General features: G+C 52.0%; 1 protein-coding gene across 1 annotated transcript in view; it reads right to left on the minus strand.

The window, feature by feature from the left end:
- Positions 1-4,747: 4,747 nt before the first annotated feature.
- tln1 (talin 1) overlaps positions 4,748-19,280 on the minus strand; it is a 39,693-nt gene continuing 25,160 nt past the window's right edge. The window contains 25 exon segments of the mRNA XM_030084234.1: positions 4,748-6,092; positions 7,284-7,409; positions 9,522-9,704; positions 9,780-9,842; positions 10,003-10,128; positions 10,409-10,533; positions 11,485-11,590; positions 14,012-14,119; positions 14,230-14,415; positions 14,513-14,629; positions 14,718-14,843; positions 14,951-15,134; positions 15,266-15,432; positions 15,520-15,666; positions 15,745-15,864; positions 15,944-16,192; positions 16,901-17,071; positions 17,164-17,265; positions 17,412-17,544; positions 17,686-17,867; positions 17,939-18,079; positions 18,193-18,354; positions 18,440-18,583; positions 18,665-18,787; positions 19,006-19,095. Coding sequence (XP_029940094.1) covers positions 5,958-6,092; positions 7,284-7,409; positions 9,522-9,704; positions 9,780-9,842; positions 10,003-10,128; positions 10,409-10,533; positions 11,485-11,590; positions 14,012-14,119; positions 14,230-14,415; positions 14,513-14,629; positions 14,718-14,843; positions 14,951-15,134; positions 15,266-15,432; positions 15,520-15,666; positions 15,745-15,864; positions 15,944-16,192; positions 16,901-17,071; positions 17,164-17,265; positions 17,412-17,544; positions 17,686-17,867; positions 17,939-18,079; positions 18,193-18,354; positions 18,440-18,583; positions 18,665-18,787; positions 19,006-19,095 — 3,516 coding nt within the window. The 3' untranslated portion in view covers positions 4,748-5,957.

The following is a 19,280-nucleotide window of genomic DNA, read 5'->3' on the forward strand; positions in this document are numbered from 1 at the left end:
AACATGAAGCTGTTAGAATCTGTCTTCTATTAACACAGAGTTGTTAGCATGTCCCATCCACTAACATGCAGATGTTAGCTTCTGTTATCCACTAACATGGAGTTGTGAGCATTTGTCATACACTAACATAGAGTTGGAAGCAGCTCCCATCCACTAACATGTAGCTGTTAGCATCACTTATCCACTAACATGGAGTTGTTAGCATGTCCCATTCACTAACATGTAGCTGTTAGCATCTGTCATCCACTAACATGGAGTAGTTAGCATCTCCCATCCACTAACATGGAGTAGTTAGCGTCTGCCATCCACGTACATGGAGTTGTTAGCATCTCCCATCCACTAACATGGAGTTGTTAGCATCTCCCATCCACTAACATGGAAAAGTTAGCATCTCCCATCTACTAACATGGAGCTGTTAGCATCTCCCATCCACTAACATGGAGTAGTTAGCATCTCCCATCCACTAACATGGAGTAGTTAGCATCTCCCATCCACTAACATGGAGTAGTTAGCATCTCCCATCCACTAACGTGGAGTAGTTAGCATGTGCCATCCACTAACATGGAGTAGTTAGCATCTCCCATCCACTAACATGGAGTACTTAGCATCTCCCATCCACTAACATGGAGTAGCTAGCATCTCCCATCCACTAACATGGAGTTCTTAGCATGTTCCATCCATTAACATGGAGTAGTTAGCATCTCCCAGCCACTAACAAGGAGTAGTTAGCTTTTGCCATCTGCTTTTGACAGTCACTGAATGAAGGCACTGAGTGTCAGAGTTTGATTGACAGCTGCTGTCAGCTGTGTAACTGCACTGTATGCCCATATATGGTAATGTGAGTTAGAGTGGAGAGAGGAGAAAATAAAAGTCTTTTTTGGGGAAACAACTGCTCCTTGTTCCTTTGCTGTTTGGCATAACTGAACAAAAAATATCACGTTTGATAGGAAAATTTGTTGTCTTTCAGTTGGTGAGGCTTTCAGAGCAGTCAGACTTTTAATTTGGACCGTAGAGGCCTCAGCTTGTGAGAAGCGCGAGATTTTTCCCCATCCGGCTCCATTATAACTGAGAGCAAAAAAAATGCAGAGCGCACACCAACTTATACCTGTGAAAACATACATAAATCATGAAAATTTCCCCACTTATGTTACATCATCTTGTTCAGGAGAACCTGGTGACTTCAGGTGATATCCCAGGTATATACTGGGTTGGGTCAAAGAGTAAATCAACACCCAGAATTCTTCTTATTTCTGTTTTCACACCCCTCCAAAGGTCTATGATCTTCGGGCAATCCCAAAATATATGGGTGAAGTCACCTACCATGCCACAGTTCCTCCAACACAAATTTGAAGTTTCACTATATTTTGCAGTGACAGATGGGGTGTCAAAGTAACGCATCTTCACTTTCCATTCACACTCCCTCCATGTCGGGCTGGTTGTTACTTTATGTCCACATTTGAACGTTTCCTCCTCTGTTATTACGTTTGCTTCCAACTCCCATCTTTCTTTAACTTCCATGTTATTGTCATTAGATTCATATTGTAGCGCTTTATATATTTTTGAGATCAGCCCTTTTTTAGAATCTTCTTCTGAAAGTGACATGAGCAGTTCTTCAACCTTGTTTGCGTCTTTACTTATTCTTTCCCATCACTGTGTTTCTGGAGATGGTGCCTCACTTGTAAATATTTGTAAAAATCATTACTTGGTAGATTAAACTCTTTTTTAAGTTGTTCGAACGATTTCAATATCGGCCCTGTAAACATTTGTGCTATAAAGTTTAGCCCCTTATCAGTCCATTTCATAAATCCTGCGTCCATGGTCCTCGGTACACATTCTGGGTTTTTGGCTATTTTTGTAGCTTTGCTTACAGAGCTAGACATGTTTAAAAACTTTTGTATTGTCGACCAAATGTTCATTGTTTCTGGAATCAGATCATTTTAATTTTAAGCTTCTTTTGCTCCGACCTGGATACAAATGGCAGTGACTCCAAAGACACAGTGGGGCTGGCCCTTTGCTCCATCTCCACCCATATTGCATCCATAATACCAGAGCTCGCTGCTGAGCAGCCCAGTAGTAGTTCCTTAGATTTGGTAAATTCAGCCCTCCCTTATGTTTGGGGGGTAAAAGTGTCTTGAATTTAATTCTTGCTTACTTACTTTGCCATAGAAATTTTGACATAACTTTGTCTAACATTTTAAAGGTGGAGCCAGCAGTCATGACTGGAATTGACTGAAACAGAAATAATCTTGGCAGGATATTCATTCTAATTATTTCTACCCTCCCAGTGAGAGTCAGGGGTAAAATTTCCCATCTGTCCAAATCTTTAATTTCCTTTATCAGTTTTCCATAATTTGCGTCATATAATTGTGAGACATTCAGAGTAATGATAAGACCCAGATATCTAAACCCCTTGTTAGTCCATTTAAATCAAACCTTTTCTTTTAACTCTTCTGGAGGTCATCATAGCAATGGATTTGCTTTCATTAGTCAAATATCCTGAAATTTTCCCGTAGTTTTTAAGATTCTCCTGCAGGGCTGGTATCGATCAGGATGGGTCAGTTTAGAGTATTAACAAATCATCTGCAAACGAAGATATTTTATGTTCCACCCCCACTTCATAGCTTTATAATCAGGGCTGCTTACGATGCTTTACCTTCCCCCACAACCCTGAGCCCCACATGCTCTCTGGGCCACTGTCCAGCAGCACTAAGCACATCTCAGCGGGATGCAAGACCAGCCCAGCCAAGGCCGGGACACCTGGCCACACAATCAGGGGCTCAGGTGTCTTGCAGCAGTGCTGGAAAACCAACGCATAAGAACGACCGCCCTTCCTCTGCCACCATCACATCAGCAGCCAACATTTTTTGTCCGGGAGGGTGAAGCTAGCAGGATCTGCAGTGCGGGGTACGGCTCACAGGCAGGCTGTCAGGGACCTCTCCAGGGCTGCTGGGAAGGGGAGTCAGTGGCTGTGGAGCAGGAGGAAGGACTTGACCTGGGCCTCCAAATGTCTGCTGGCTGATGGCGGTGAACCCGGGACGCTGGACTCACAGCTGAACCCTCTGCAGGGGTCGTGGGCTCGTCAGCGAAACACCTAAGAAGGAGGGCGCCCACTTCACAACCCACAGGATGCCGTGACTCTTCTCCTGCAGTGTCTCATCGGTGCCACAGGTACCTCCTGAGGGATGACAACATCTCTACATAACAAAAATCTGTGCAGAATTATTAGGCGACTTAACAAAAAACAAACATATACTCATTTCACCGATTTATTTTCACCAGGGAAACCAATATAACAACTCAAAATTTACAATTGTACATTTCTGGCATTCAGAAACAAAACAAAAACAAATCAGTGACCAATAGAGCCACCTCTCTTTCTGGGGACACTCAAAAGCTGCCGTCCATAGATTCTGTCAGTGTGTTGATGTGTTCAGCAGCACCCACAGCCTCCCAGACCGTTTCCCTCCCTGTAGAGCTCACATTTGATGATGGGCCACAGGTTCTGTATGGGGAACCATCAGGAGAACCAGGAGCCAGGTCCTCATTTTTTTCTTCCTTTAGACCTTTTCTGGCCACACAGTGGAGGACCGGGATGTGTGTGATGGAGCTTTGTCCTGCATGAAAATCCTGGGTTTTTTTTTAGCGATGCTGTCGTCTTCCTGTCCCACTGCTTGAAGAAGGTGTCTTCCAGAAGCTGGCAGTAGGACTGGGAGTTGAGCTGGACTCCATCCTCGACCCGAAAAGGTCCCGCAAGCGCCTCTCTGATGATACCAGCCCAGACCAGGACCCAGACCAGGACCCAGACCAGGACCCAGACCAGGACCCAGACCAGACCCCACCTCCACCCTGCTGGGTCAGAGTCGGAGTGGAGCTCTCAGCCTCAGGCCTCCATCTGGCCATCAAGACGCTCTCTCATTTCATCAGTCCAGAAAACCTGAGAAAAACCAGTCTTCCATTTCTTGGCCCAGTCTGGAGGTTTTATCTTGTGTGTCTTGTTGAGCTCTGGTGGTTTTCCAGCCGTCCTCACCTCGGCCGTGTCCCTGAATGTGGCACACCTGGTGCTTTTTGGCGCTCCAGTGACGCTGCTGCTCTGAAATATGGCAGAACTGCTGGCAAGTGGCACCTTGGCAGCTTCACGCTTGATTTTCTTCAGTTCGTAGACGGCTATTTTGCACCTTGTTTATTCAACACGTTTCTTGCGACCCTGATTTTAAGAGTGCTGCATCCCTCTGCAAGACATCTCACTAGTTTTGACTTTTCAGAGTCTGTCAAATCTCTCTTCTGACCCATTTCGCCAAAGGAAAGGAAGTTGCCTAATAATTCTGCACAGCTGATCCAGGGTGTTGCTGGCATTAAGCCACACCCTTCTCATACAGAGATGACCATCATAAAGTGAAACTCTAATATGATCCAGATTCATTCCACGCAGAATGAATTACTTTTTCAGGATATTCTAAATTTTTGCAGTTTCGTGCTAAGAGCAAATTTTTGAGCTAAATTTTTTTGGTCCAACAATACAGAACTGCACTCCTAAAACACTACAACGTGTTGATTGTGAACACCTGGAACTTGAAGTGAATCTTGCTGCAGGGGTGTTGCTGACCTGCCGGCCTCCCCGCCTGCTGCAGGTCCTTCCTGCTTCCCTCTGGAAGCTGAAGACTGCTGGACACGTTTATCTTCCACACGTCACATTTCTAAAGCTGCTTCACACACTCCTCACACACATTAAAGAGAAGGAGGCAGCAGGTTCTCTGTAAACTGGCTTTATTGAATATAAATCTCTGACAGTGGCCATGGAAAGGAAGGAAACACACTTTTACATCTTGCAGGCTGATTTGATCCGAGTAGAAGAAAAAGGAGGTGAATACGAGTATAAAAACCTACCAAATCCACATTTAAAGCTTTCATAACTTACCAAAAAAAATCCCAACAGATGTTAACAAGACTGACAACGTTACGACTCACCATAACTCACTATTTAGCTCTTCGGGGGCTTTAATAATGGAATAAAGTGAGAATTTAGTTTAAACAAACATGACTGGCTGGTAGCATTATAAAAATGGAATAATGTAAATATGACTGTGTTTTTCTAGTATTTCATTACATTATTAGCTGTGTTACATTTAAAATAGCCAAACTCGTTTTACTGGTAGCTGTGATTTAGGCGGCCAGAGTTGCTGGTGGTGAATGCAGTGGAGAGGTTCTGATCAGGGAGGAAGCTGAAGCCGAATCAGATCCTGGACTAAACTCATCGTACGGTCACGGAGACCGAGCACAAGTATTTACCCTCGACCGGGAGTGACACGGAGCAGAACGCTGCAGAACGCTTTCAGATCCTGAAAAATTAAATATATGGCTTCACAATCATTACACAGAGTAACCCAGGCCCAAATACTGTCGCTGCCTCCGTCCAGACGAGCAGAGAAACCCGCCGACCGTCTGATTTGTTCTGACGCAAAAATACCTTTTTATTCCAAAACTAAACTATTAAAACTCAACATTTTATTTCGTTGTTCTTGTCTCGGATTAACAGTGTGACAAGTTACACATCTCATACGCCTGTAAATGCACCGACGCACTCTCACACACACATTCATACACACTCATACACACACACAGAATGTTTGCATAGATTCCGTACATTCTGAAAGCGTCGGCCTTCGTCCCTCTCAGACGCAGCCGGACGCCTCGCAACACGACGGACAAAGAGAGCAGAACAAAATATATAGTGAGAAGATACGCTGCTATAGGAGTAAAGGCATACAGGGCGCCGCTCGGCGTGTTCCAACCCGTCAGCGTGGCGATACGTCTGACACTTAAATAGAGGAGCGGAGGAGGAGGAGGAGGAGGAGGAGTGTTTGGGGTCGGGGCTGAGCGGAGCGGGAGCAGGCCGGGCGTCTCTCTGACCCATGATCCAGTGTGTCGGCGCACACACACTCTCACGAACACACACTCTCTCACTGTTCCTGGCTGTCCTCCCGCAGCTCGGACGGCAGGAACTTGTACTGCTGCTGCCGGATCATGGCCAGCTTCTTGCGGGCCTCGTCCAGCTCCCGCTCTTTCCGCAGCATCTCCTCCTGGGCGGCGATGATCTGCGACACAAACCGTTCAGGTTAATTCCGCTCTTCCTGCACATCCCAGTAACATCAGGCTGCGCTGGCTTCACGCTCCGGTAGTGAGCTCTTTATTTAGCGCGCTAACGCAACTGAGATGCTTCTCATTCCCGTCTGTCCACAGCCAGGAGACAAACACACCAACATTCAGGCTGAGGAGGCTCATCTGGACGGTTCCTGCATTCAGGCCTATGTGTGGCGAAAGCAGCAACACTCTGGGTCACAGAGTTCGTTTTAGATTAGAGTCAGGTTTTTCTTTTTTTTTTCAAGTTCCAACTTTAAAGGTGTAATACAACATTTTGATTTCCGGGTGGATCACCTAAATAATTGGTGGGTCTGTTTGTCAATCATTCTGACGAGCTGCTTTCGTAAGGCGGTTCTCCCTGCTTGCGCCCAATCAGCTTCTCCCTTTTGCGCATTCAGAGTGTTTATGTAGCCGGTGAGCTTCTGAGCTAGTACTGACCGATGGCGAGTCTGACATAATGAAACTGTAACTGTTTCGGAAAAAAAAGCTTTATTTATGAGCGAGGCGGATCGCAGAAACTGTACAGAGCCGTGCACGCCGGAGAAGAGGAGATCGCGCTCGTACACTTCCGCGTTTCCTGGGAGAAGCAGGAGAGCCGGGCGGATGGTCTGGAGCATGCGCGTTGTTCAAAAAGTGAGTAACAGACGTTTGGCTTTGTCTTTTTGAGAAAATCGTGTATTAGACCTTTAATGAAAGTGGAATTCTGAATTTAACCACTAAATTCTTTCAGAAAAAAAGTCAGATTTCCTACATTAACATAACAATTTTAAGAACTGTAGAGTATTTCTCTGTATAAGTGACCTAAAAATAATTGTGTATCAGTAACTAAACACTTCTGTCGACACTTCCTTCAGAAATCTGAGATGACTGTTGAAAAATTCCAAGACTAAAGATCAGCAATTCTGAACCAATCCAATTCGCTCCACCAGACGTGTCAGTGTGGTCGTTTGTCTGTTATCAGTTTCGGGGGCTTTTCTGTAGCAGGATCTCTGACTCGCCCCTCCAGCTCTGCCACTGTGTTTCCTGCTCATCTGGAGTTTTACCGTGAAGCTGACCGAACCTAATATTCAGATTCAAACTGTGAAAACGAAGCACGTGAACAGCTGAACTGGACGTGTGTGTGTGTGTGTGTGTGTTGGACTCACCTGAGCGATGCCTCCCACCATCTTGCTCTTCACCACCACAGCCTGGTCGTCCTGAGCGTCGAAGGCTGCTTTCTGAGCCGCCTTCACCAGGTTATCAGAGGCCCTCTTCACCGCGTTTCCAGCAGCCTGCACACACACGCACGCACACGCACACACACACACACACACACACACACACACACACACACACACACACACACACACACACACACACACACACACACACACACACACACACACACACACACACACACACACACACACACACACACACACACACACACACACACACACACACACACACACACACACACACACACACACACACACACACACACACACACACACACACACACACACACAGTGGATCAGCAGTTGATCTCCTGCACTGTTCTCGGTGAGCTGTGTGGAGCGGTCAGAGTGATTGAAGCTGCTGAGACGGGGGACGTTTGGACGTTTGGACGTCCGTCCAGCGGCAGCAGACGCTCTGCTTCCAGGAACCGCTGAAAAAGGGAAAGCGGCGTTCCAGCAGCGCCGAGAGGAAACCATAACACTGGGGTTTGTTTTCTTCATTCCTGCTCGGAGAGGGAGAATCTCTGTAAAAGGAAGCAGAGGTAGGAGTGGAGCCAGCCCCCTCACCCCCCCACCCCCCCACTGAGGCCGACTTTGTCCTTTTGCGGCTCTGTGGGCTGACAGGGAAGCTGGATCTGATCTGCTGCTTCACGTTGGGGTGAAATACGGCAGTGAGCTTCAGACGGAGGCGGCCGGCTGCAGTTTGAGCCTCCGGGCCTGATGAGCAGCAGATCGAGAGACCTGCCTCCTCCCTCCTCTCTCTCCTCCTCCCCCAACCGGTCGCCTCCTACATCCCTTAATTAACGCTACTTTGACTCTTCAACGCTGCAGCTCCTGTCTTCACATGCTGCTTTGTCTCTGTTGGCTCTACTGTCTCGGTGATCACACACACACACACACACACACACACACACACACACACACACACACACACACACACACACACACACACACACACACACACACACACACACACACACACACACACACACACACACACACACACACACACACACACACACACACACACACACACACACACACACACACACACACACACAGTGCTCCATCAAAGTGATCAATAAATGAAAACCTAACAGTCGCCTCATCTTGAACCTTGACCTCAGTCATCTTGGGCAGCAGGAACAGACTTCCTGTCAGAACAGGAAGTTGATCAGATGAGCTCTTTCAGGTCAGTTTGACGCTGCAGCTCCTCCTCATCACATCCGTCAGCATGCTAACCCGCTAAACCCCCTCTGGACAGGAGGTCAGGAGCTGCTGTCCAGAGCGGCCAGTCCACCGTCGCTTCACTGGGAACTTCTTCAGGAACCGACTGCCCACCCAGAACCCCCCCACCCCGGGCCCACGGCGGCCCACGGCGGCCCCGCGCCGCAGAGTGAAGCGAGCACATGCTGCTGGTGTAATGATAGCGCGGGGCTAATGTTTCCAGCTCCCGGTGCCCCGGGTGAACCGGGCCGGATTGTTAAACGTACGGGAATTACTGCGGCGGCAGCTGCAGGCCGAGAAGAGCAGGAGATAAGCCACTGCTGATTGGATCGGAGAACATGAGCTGCGCTGCCTCACACACTCAAACACAGTATTTCTGGGAGGACCAGGTGACGGCACACTCTCGTACTCTCTGTTATGTCTCGCTGCAGGCGGCGTCAGTTTCACATAAAGGTCAGAGGAAAACCTCCCAGCGGCAGCATTTCCTCCAACATGTGTCGACGGGGAGCGTCTTCATGCGTCTCGAACAGGAAGCAGGTCGGCGTGCTTCAGATGGACGACAAATCAGATGAAATTTCAAAAAAAAAAAAAAAATCATGAGCTCCTAGAAAACGAATGATCAATAAATCTCCAAACTGGATCCTCACAAAGGTGAGACTATAACCGAAGAAGAGCTTTGGATTTGACTGGACATGAGAGAAGGCTGCCGGTCAGCGTCTGCTGATGGAAACACCCTGCAGGGGCAGGAAACCCCGGACAGGCGCTAAAAATAGCCACATCTGGCAGCGGGGGCCAATCACACCGACGGCGAGCAAAACAGCTGTTCAGTGTTCTCAGACAATACCAGGAAACATCAGACCTCCTGATCGGGCTCAGTTCAATAAAGAGTGCGGTGGAGCCGCCGACGGCGGCGTTCTGAACCGACGGGACCAGCCTCACCTGGAGCCGCTTCATGGTCTGGGAGTCCTGGTCCGCCTTCACCTTGCAGGCCACCAGCAGCTGCGCCGTGGACGCCGCCACCTGCTTGGCGGAGGAGATGAGCTTCTCCTCGCTGGCGTGGCCCTGCACGGCCGAGTTGGCCGCTTCGCACAGGTTGTTGGTGGCGGCCGCGACCATCCGAGCCTGAGGGGAGAACGGCACCGGCGTTCAGCACCGGGGCGGAGTGGGGGGGCGGAGGGGGTGGAGGGGGGGACTCACCGCTGAAATGAGTCCCTGGGACCACTGTCCATCATCCACCGCATTGGCCGGGATCGCTCCGACCTGAGGGAGGAAGACAACCAGCTCAGAGTGATTCCACTGAGAAGACCCCAGTACAGGGAGGAGGGATGGAGGGATGATGGAGGGATGACGGAGGGAGGATGGAGGGATGACCCTTTCTTGAGGTGTTTTTTGACACTGAGATGTCCCCCGGCTGCCGTACCTTCCCTTGAGCCACCAGCTCTCTCTGCGCGGCGGAGGCGGCTTTGACCAGAGCGCTGGTGGCCGCTGCGATGGACTTGGCCGCTTCCAGAATCTGCTCCTCGAAGTTCAGGCTCTCGTCTGCTTCCTGTTTACAAGAGAGGAAAACCAACAGCCGTAAACACCCGACGTGGGGGGGAGGGGGGGGCAACACAAAGGCATGCTGGGACAAAGAAAGTGACGGCGAAGGAAAGGCTCAGAATAACTCTGAAGGGAGGAAAACTGAAATCAGAGCAGAGGCCGTCACTCATCCCGCCGGGGGGCCGACAGCGGCGAGGGGCCGCAGGACACACACTGAGCCTGACCCCACGCCGCCGGGGTCAACAAGCCCGCCGCCGCCGCCCGCCCTCTGGAAGGAGCCCTCTGACCTTGGGTTTGGTCCGGGGCCTCAGCTGCTCCAGCTTCTTGGCGGCGGCTTCGATGGCGGCGGCCGCTCCCAGCAGCTCGTTCTCGGCGATGACGGTGGGGTCCTCGGGGTCCACCCACTCCGTACCTGCGGCACACACAGAGGACGGGCTGAGACGGGCACATTCTGGGACGGCCCTGCTTGCCCGGCGGCCGGATTCTGGCCCGCGGAGAGTCTCTCATTCTGCTGACTCGGCTGTGGGAGGACAGAGTAACGGATCCTTTAAGTCCGTGAAAGTCGTGAAGGAAGCAAACCTGTCGCTGAAGCGCATATCGCACATGCTGGAGGGCAGAGGAACCACACTGAACTTGTGTTACTGTGAATGATCTTGATGAAACGGGCCGCCGCCGCCTGGAACTGCTGACATGCTGGAGGATCTGCTTTCTGCGTCTGATTCCATCTTTTTGTTTTATTTTTCTAACAAATGTTTTAATCTACTTCCACAGGTTCCTGGCTGAGTCTCCTCCGTAAGGCTCCTCTGGCTCTCAGCTGGCACACCGACAGCGCCGCAGAAAGCTCGCAGGACGACCTTCACAGAACGGCCCTGAGTTTAATGTAACTCGGCCCGAGGAGGGCGATCCCAGAACAGAGCTGTGTGAAACTGGAGGAGCCCGGAGGAGCCCGCTCACTAATCCCGCCTCGAATTACTGCCAGGCCTCATTTGCATTCAGAGCTGTAAATAAGAGCCGCAGTCAGTCTGAAGGCTCGTCTGGAGTTTCTGATGGGGACAGACAGAATCGGCACTTCGTAAAGCTTCCAGTCGTCTCAGATCCTCAAAGGAGAACAAAACATCTGCTGCTGCACCCTGAAGATCTGAGACTCACTCCTCATGTTTTCAGGCCTCAAATAAAAAAATAAAACCCCTTTCAGCCGGGAGTTCACGCTAGTTCAACTTCATTTTGAATTTTGAACACCGATCCAATTGTTTCCTCGACCCCAGCCCCCCATTCCAGAAACACATGTGGAAGCTGTTACCACAGCAAGCAGCAGAGAGGAGTCCTGAGCTGTGGAGCAGACAGAGGTCAGAGGTCAGGGTACCTTTCATGGCCTCCGCAGCCTGGATGAGCTCCGTCACCGAGCCCGCCACGCGCTTGGAGTAGTTGGCCAGCTGCTGCTTCAGATCGTGAGTGGGCTTCTGGATGATCTGTGGAGGGAGGAACAGGAGCTCCGTCACTTCACTCAATGGAGCCTGAACATCAATGTTACACAAGTCTAAATCTGTTGGTCAAAAATTCTACATAAATCCATTTGATTTTATTCTGAATTAAGTAATTCAATTATATTCACGAGCGTCGTGTTTACACGGGAAAAAAGGATTACATCCTCTCTCACGCCGGGGTCTGTGAAGCGTTCTGATTGGACGGGGCGGCCGTGACGTAAAGACATCTCCCGGAAGTAAACAGCGTTTTTCTCGTCTATCTTTCTCGATTAACTTTGACGCTACAGCTTTGAAAAATGTCCGCGTTGTTCAGCGCCAGTCGATTCACCCGCTTCATTATATCCAATTCTTCTAAAACTGCCGTTAAATAAATCGTCTAACGCGGATCGCGGGCCGCCATCTTGGAAAATTGCGTCATCAAGACGGAGCATGCGCAGAACGAGCAGAATGAAGTCGCGTCTAATTATCATAAAATTCTGCTTCGAAAGGAGAATAAACGGAAAAGTTAAAGTTTTCAGGCGTTTACATGGTCAGTTTAGAATGGAATTGGGACTTTTTATTCTTCTACAAATCCAAATAAAAGCTATGCAAACACAAAGACTGCTCAATATGAAAGCTGAAAGCCTGACACTCCGAGCTTCTCATCTCTGAGCTGTAAACAGACACGTGGTGTGTGAAGAATGAGACCAGGGCGAGGCTGAATATGAAGAGCGAGGCCCCGATCGGAGCTGCTGGGACAATCGAGGCTGAGCTGAGCAGTCGGATTAGTGGCTGCTCAGATGAGGCTCTCAGCTGGCGTCCTCAGGCTGTCCTCGGGTCAGGAGGGGGGGACAGCTGCCGGACGTGAACAGGCTCCAGCCAACGCCCACCTCCGCTCCATTCACATGAAACACCATGTTAGAGTTAGAGAGGAGGATGTAACGGCACAGGAACGCATGCAGCAGGCCAGCCCGATGCCCCACACACACACACACACACACACACACACACACACACACACACACACACACACACACACACACACACACACACACACACACACACACACACACACACACACACACACACACACACACACACACACACACACACACACCACACACACACACACACACACACACACACACACACACACACACACACACACACACACACAGAGCACGGTGTGGTGAGCGCATGCCACACTCCGAGCTGAACGAGCAGTGAGGAGGTTCAGTGTGAAAAGCAGGCCTCCACACATCGCAGCCTGTAAAGGGTAAAGTGAAAAACTTGAACAGCAGTCGTCAACATTTTGTTTGTGTGTGAACCTCCCTTCTCAACTCAAACCTATGTTTGAAGTGACTTTTATTTCAATATGAGTGTTGAACCTGACGTCAGTGACGTTGCTGTGCATGAACAGACCTGATGTACGACACATGGACATGTTTGATTTACCTGACATACAGAAAGCCGAACCGTAAACCGCCTGTAAAGCCAAAGTCCCTCGTAAACACATAAACAAATGTTGCTGGAGAGGCTCTGACAGGCATCAAGCATCACAATTCGCTCAAATTCTCACAATTATCTATTTTTCTGCTTATAATAAATCAACTTTGAAGACAAGTGTTCTCTTGCTGCCTCAGATAATCCACCAGCTGACAGATGAATAAGGGGTAAAGGTCACAGTCCACTCCACCTGGTTATATTGTTATGGCTGATGTGTGCATATCTGATCACTGCTAATGCATGGAGCAGACGAGCCTCTGCCTCTGGGATGACTGATGTGGATCCAACATGCTCTGCTGCTGCCTTGTTTAGTGTTTGTGTGCATTCAGTGGAGCAATCAAACAATGCAGCCACACACACAGCCTCACACACAGCCTCACACACACCTGTGTGAGTCCGCCATGCAGCGTACTCACCGGCTTGCACCGACATCAGTGAGCCACAAGTTTAAAAGAATAGAGATGGAGCGTTGGAGAGAGGACAGAGAAAAGGCGATCAAATGACCAGCGGTGGAAGGAAGAACATGCAGCTGTCGTGCTGTAGAAAACACCGTGTTGTCAAAGACCTCGGCGGGTCAGAGGTCACAGCTAGGAAAACACATTAGAGGCCGTAGGAGTGATTTAAGACGGGTTGGAGCCTGAGAGGAAGCGAGGCTCCACTCATCACCACCTGTCAGCAGGTACCGGCGGGGTCATTGTGAAGGTATTTTTACCGGCTGACAAACCGCCAGCAGCTCGTAAAGTTTATAAACGACTCAAAAGAGACGGGCTGACAGCCGCGGCGGCGCGAGGAGATCAGCCGCTTCGTTCTGAGGTTTAAGTTCACGTATCAGCTGGAAACAAGGTGAGCCAAGGCTGAGACGACCTTCCCGGTTCTCTGGGTTCCTGGTTCCGGGTCTCATGCTGAGTGCTGAAGCCTTACCACCAGGACGTGCTCCAGCAGCCCCAGGTATCCCGTGGCACACTCGTTCCCGTAGCGCAGGGCTCTCATCTGCACGTCCCTGTTGACCTCCGGGTGGTACGCGGCCTCCTGGAGGGACAAGCGTCCGTGTCAGAACAGAGGACTTCATCCACCGCCAGACGTCTGGAAGCTCTACTTCCTGTCCAGAGGGTCGCCGAGACGAAGCGCCCCCGGCGTACCTTGCAGGAGTGCAGCATGTCGGCGATGGCTCTGCGGCTCAGGTTGGCCGTAGCGATGATGTCTTCCTGACGGCACGAGTTCCCGGCAGCCACCGCCTTCGCCGTCGCCATGGTGATCCCTTTGGTCATGCGAATGAACTCCTCTGGCGTGGTCGTCTTCGCCGGCGGCTCCGAGCTGCTGAAAACCTGCGGGAGTCGAACCGGGACCCGGTCAGCAGGGCGGCTCCGTGCGGCGGAGCACGGGGAGAAGACGGCGGACTCAGGCGGACTCAGGCGGACTCACGGCCAGCTCCTGCTTGATGTGCTCGATGGTGGCCTCCAGGGCGCGGGTGCCCTTGGTGGCTTCGTCCTCCACGGCCTTCACGGTCTTCAGGAGCGACGTCACGTTGGTCACCATCACCTGCAGAACAGCAGACCCGCTTCACGCTCCGACCCCTGCTGACGCTCCCAGACTTCCTGCGTCCTGCGAAGGAGGAGCGGCCTCCTACCTTGGCGGAGTTCTTGAGCTGCAGCATGCTGGGGTCGTCGTGAGGTTTTCCCGCCGCCGCCTTGGTGGCGCTGATGAGGTTCCCCAGAGCTTTGGCCACGTCCTTCACCGCGTTGATCAGGACCACCTGCAGGGCGGAGGGGAGGGGAGGAGAGGGCGGAGCTTCACTGATTCGGTCCGGGAGCCGGCCCACAGATGGCGGCGGCGGCGGCGGCGGCAGTCCCGCCATCCTACCTGCGTCTCGGGGTCTTCGGCGCCCAGACTGGCGGCTCCCAGTTTGACCACGTCTGCCAGTTTGGTGATGGTGGTCACCGAGGACTGGGCGGCCTGGGCCAGCTTCTCCTGGCTGGCCCCGGCGCCAGACACCAGCAGCTTGGTGTCCTCCACCAGGGCCTTGGCGGTCTTCAGGATACACTCTCTGGAAAAAAAAGCAGTGAGACTGAGGTCCATAAAGTTCCTTTCGATGTGTAAAACTGTCTTTTCTCCAGTCATCTCTGCCAGGAAGGCTCCGGACCGGCCTCCACATGACAGTGAGCGCAGTGTGAGCACCTGTGGTCGGCGAAGGTCTCGGCGTTCTCGCGGTTCAGGGTTCCGGCGGTGGCGAACATGATGGTGGTGTCCAGGTCGGCGATGATCCCCGACACGGCGCTGGCGGCCGTGATGCAGGCCTGAGTGCCGCGGTTCCCCGCCTGAAGGGACGCCAGCACGTGGGACACCTGCGGGAGAAGAGCGCCGCTTCATGACTGAGTCAGTGACATTACCTTAAAGTACAAGTGTGTGTGTGCATGTGTGTGTGTTCTGACCTTCTCTGAGACTTTGCGGGCGCTCTCGATCAGCTCCTTCTTGGTGAAGGAGTCGTTGGGGCTGCACTGCAGCGCCCCGGCCTTGGTCACCAGGCCGGTGCAGCTGAAGCCCAGCTCGCCCACCTGCTTCTTGATGTGGGAGCCGATCTGGAGACGGACGTGACGGCAGAGAGTCAGCATCGCAACGCCTCGCGCTTTCCACGGCGACCGAGCGTTTGTCTTTACCTCGTCGTTCTCTGCGGTTACGGCTGCGTATTTGGCCTCGTCGGCCAGATTTCCAAACTCGTTGGTCAGCTGGTTGGCCAGGCCTCCCAGGTCGTCGGGGTTGGTGTTGGATTTGGTCACCTGGACAAACGGCAGAATGAAGAAAGGCTCCGGTAAACACGTCCACCAAGCTATGAAGGAGTGAGGTCCGACGTCTCACCATCTCCTGCACGGTGACGGCGATGGCCTTGGCCGTCTTGACCATGGTGGTCTGGTAGTCCACGAAGGTGCCCTCGGGCTCCAGCGTGTGCGCGTCCTCCATCTTGTTGATGGCGTCGTTGATGGAGTCCACCATGCCGCCCACGGCGCCGGCGGCGCTGGCCGCCTCGGCCAGGGTGGCGCCCAGGTCGTCCACCGCCTCCTTCATCATCTGCACCGACTCCTCCAGGGCCTCCTGCATGTGCGCCGCCTGCAGACCAGACCGGGAGACGCTTTACCCACTTCACCCCCCGACAGCACCGCAGAAGGACCAGGGGACGGCCCAGAACCAGCATGAGTGTGTGTGTGTGTGTGTGTGTGTGTGTGTGTGTGTGTGTGTGTGTGTGTGTGTGTGTGTGTGTGTGTGTGTGTGTGTGTGTGTGGGGGGGGGGGGGGGGGGTTTATCTCCACTAATAGTGACAAAGATATTTCAGCAGCAGACCAACGTCAACCATCAAAGCAAAGGAGTGAAAGTGAAGCATAAATTAAATCGAAACCCAGTTGATTCACAGCAGGCAGTGGGTTTTAAGCTCAATTAAGGATTGTATATATGTATATGAAATATGTGTTTTCAAAATGAAATTGTTGTCAACAGCAGATCACTGGTGATGGGCTTTTATTTTGACAGTCATGGTTTTTGTTAATCGGACAGTTAAAGCATTAAACACTGATTCATTACCTGCTTTAATCTGACCTTTCAGAGTCTTTCAGAGCTAACTGAAGCTATTAATCAAGATTTTTTTGTTGACTTTGTACTTTACTTATTTGCTTTTCTTTTTTTGAAACTGTTCTTCAATAAAATCTCCACATTTTATCATCATATTTGGTAACTTGTGACTTGAACTGAAGAATAAGAACCTTCCCAGCAGATGAGGTGTGATCAGCAGACTGGTCTCTCCAGTCTGGGCCACTTCAGTACCTTGGGGTTTCCTCCGGCCTCCTTGGCGGTGTAGAGCATCTGCAGGGCCGACTCGGTCAGGGTCTTCGTCTGGTCCAACACCGCCATCTGCTGCTGGCTGCTCAGGATTTTGGAGGCCGCGCCGATGGCTGCCATGATGAGGGGTTCGAAGTAGCTGGCCATCTGAGACACCTGCACAGAGGCGGACGGGGCAGAGCGTGAGGACGGGGACGACGCCGGCGAGACGGCGAGACGGCGCCGCGGAGGAGCCGGCGCCGCTTTACCTTGTGTCCCAGCTGGGAGGCCTCGGAGCGAGCGGCCACGGCCACGGGGTCGATCAGGTTACTGATCTCATGCACGGAGGCTGCCATCTGCTCATGGAGAGTCTGTAACACACACACACACACACACACACTTAAAATCACAGAGATCCCACTGAATGATCAGAGGATACACAGCGTAAAGAACCATAGAATTTGGGTCTCCGGGCACGGCGATACATTTCATATCTCATGTGTTCATTTGTGTTTACCTCCATGGAGATGTCCTCTCTGGGTGTCAGCTGCTGGCTGATGGCAGCCAGCGAGGCCTGGTCAACCTCGCGGATACAGCCGTTCAGCACCTCGATGGCGTCGTCACACTCTCTCTGACCGGGAGCTTTTTCTCTGCACACACAGGAAACACCACGGCGCTCAGATGACAGTCCACCGACATCTGGGCGAGTCATTCAGTAATGAAAGCGACAGCTGGAGCTGCAGTTCAGGACCAAGGGCAGCTGCTGAGGAAAGTAGAGCGTCTTCTCGTACCTCATGTTGGTGATGAGCTTCTTGATGGAGTCGGACACGGTCCGGGAGTGTCCGGCCAGCACCGACCACTTGGGCGGGTCTTTGGGGTTGACGGCCAGGGACCGGGCGGTCTGGATCAGGCCGGTGGAGCTCTCCAGCATGGTTTTAGCTGCCACCACGATGGGCTCCATGGCGGCGCGGCCCTGAGGGGGGGGGTGAACGCAGAGGTCACAAACCAGGAACCCGGACGCCGGTCTGGTCACACGGAACAAACCTCCGGGCTGATCTGAGCGGGGATGCTGGCGAACTCCGGGTTGGAGGCGAACGCCGTCAGGTTGTCCACGGCTTCGATCAGAGGGCCGGTGGCGGCCCGACACTTCTCCCGGTTCTCCTGGTTAAAGGCTCCGTCTAAAGCCTGCGGAGAGGAAAGAACCGGGATAGAAAACAGCTGCGTGTCTGCACGTCTCTTTTTTCATAATGCGAACCTAAATGACCTTCCTACAGCAGCTCGCTGAGGGGTTTGCTCACCTTGATGGACTTGACCAGGTTGGCGGTGGTGTTGGCCACCTCCTTGGCGGACTGGACGAACTGCCTCTTGGCGACGGCGTTGGGCGTCTTGGACGAGGCCAGGCGGCAGGCGTTGCACAGCGCCGAGGTGTGTTTGGCCACGATGGTCGCCGCCGAGAGCACCTGAGCAGACACACGGCTGATATTAACCGCCTGCAGACGAGGGGGCGGGGCCAACGCCAGCCGGGCGGCGGCGAAAAGCTGGCACCTGGGACTGGGTGCAGGCGGGGTCCACCAGGTTCTGGCACGCCATCTGGATGGACTGGTTGGCCCGGGCAAACTGAGCCGGGTCCACCAGACCCTTCTGCCCCGCGGAGCTGTTGGGATCCGACACGCCGACCAGATACGCCCCCTGGGGGACAGCAAGAGGTCAGAGGTCAGAGGTCACTGTGTGAGCGCGGCAGGTTGAAGACGAAGCAAGGCCTTTGCTCACCTGAGCAGCGGCCTCGGTCAGGCCGCACAGCGCCTTGGAGCCGCTGCTGACCGAGTCGCCGAACTCCGGCAGGTTGGAGTTCTTGGCATTGTGGGAAATTCCCGCCATCGACTCTCCAAGGATCTGTTGAGCAGAAACCACGAGGGTTCAGTCTCTTCACACACACTCATACACACTCACACCATTTTTTTAACCATTTAAGCTTTTTTTTTTTTTTTTTTTTAAACACACTTTACTCATCTGTTCTACACTTACACTGAATTCAGCCAAAAAAAGTGTGTTTCAACTAAACGACTCCGTGCTGGCCTCCGGCGGGGGCGCAGAGGCTCCGGCAGTCCTACCTTGGAGTTCTCCATGACGCTGTCGATGCAGTCGAAGTAGGAGAGCTCGCTCACGGCCTCTGTCGGGTTCTCCAGCATCCCCCTCACCGACTGCAGGTTCAAGAAAGCGTTAGAACCGTTCTTGAGGGACGATCGATGCTCTCACTGAGCAACATTCACATTACAAGAACACATGAACCATGAACGCTGAACGATTCAAGGTCCAAATGACCATGTGGAGAAACTTTTTCAGGATTAACCCGAAAACTAAACAACAGAGAGAGAAGGAGTTTGTG

Source organism: Salarias fasciatus (genome assembly GCF_902148845.1).
Source record: "Salarias fasciatus chromosome 7 unlocalized genomic scaffold, fSalaFa1.1 super_scaffold_4, whole genome shotgun sequence".
NCBI classification, from domain to species: domain Eukaryota; kingdom Metazoa; phylum Chordata; class Actinopteri; order Blenniiformes; family Blenniidae; genus Salarias; species Salarias fasciatus.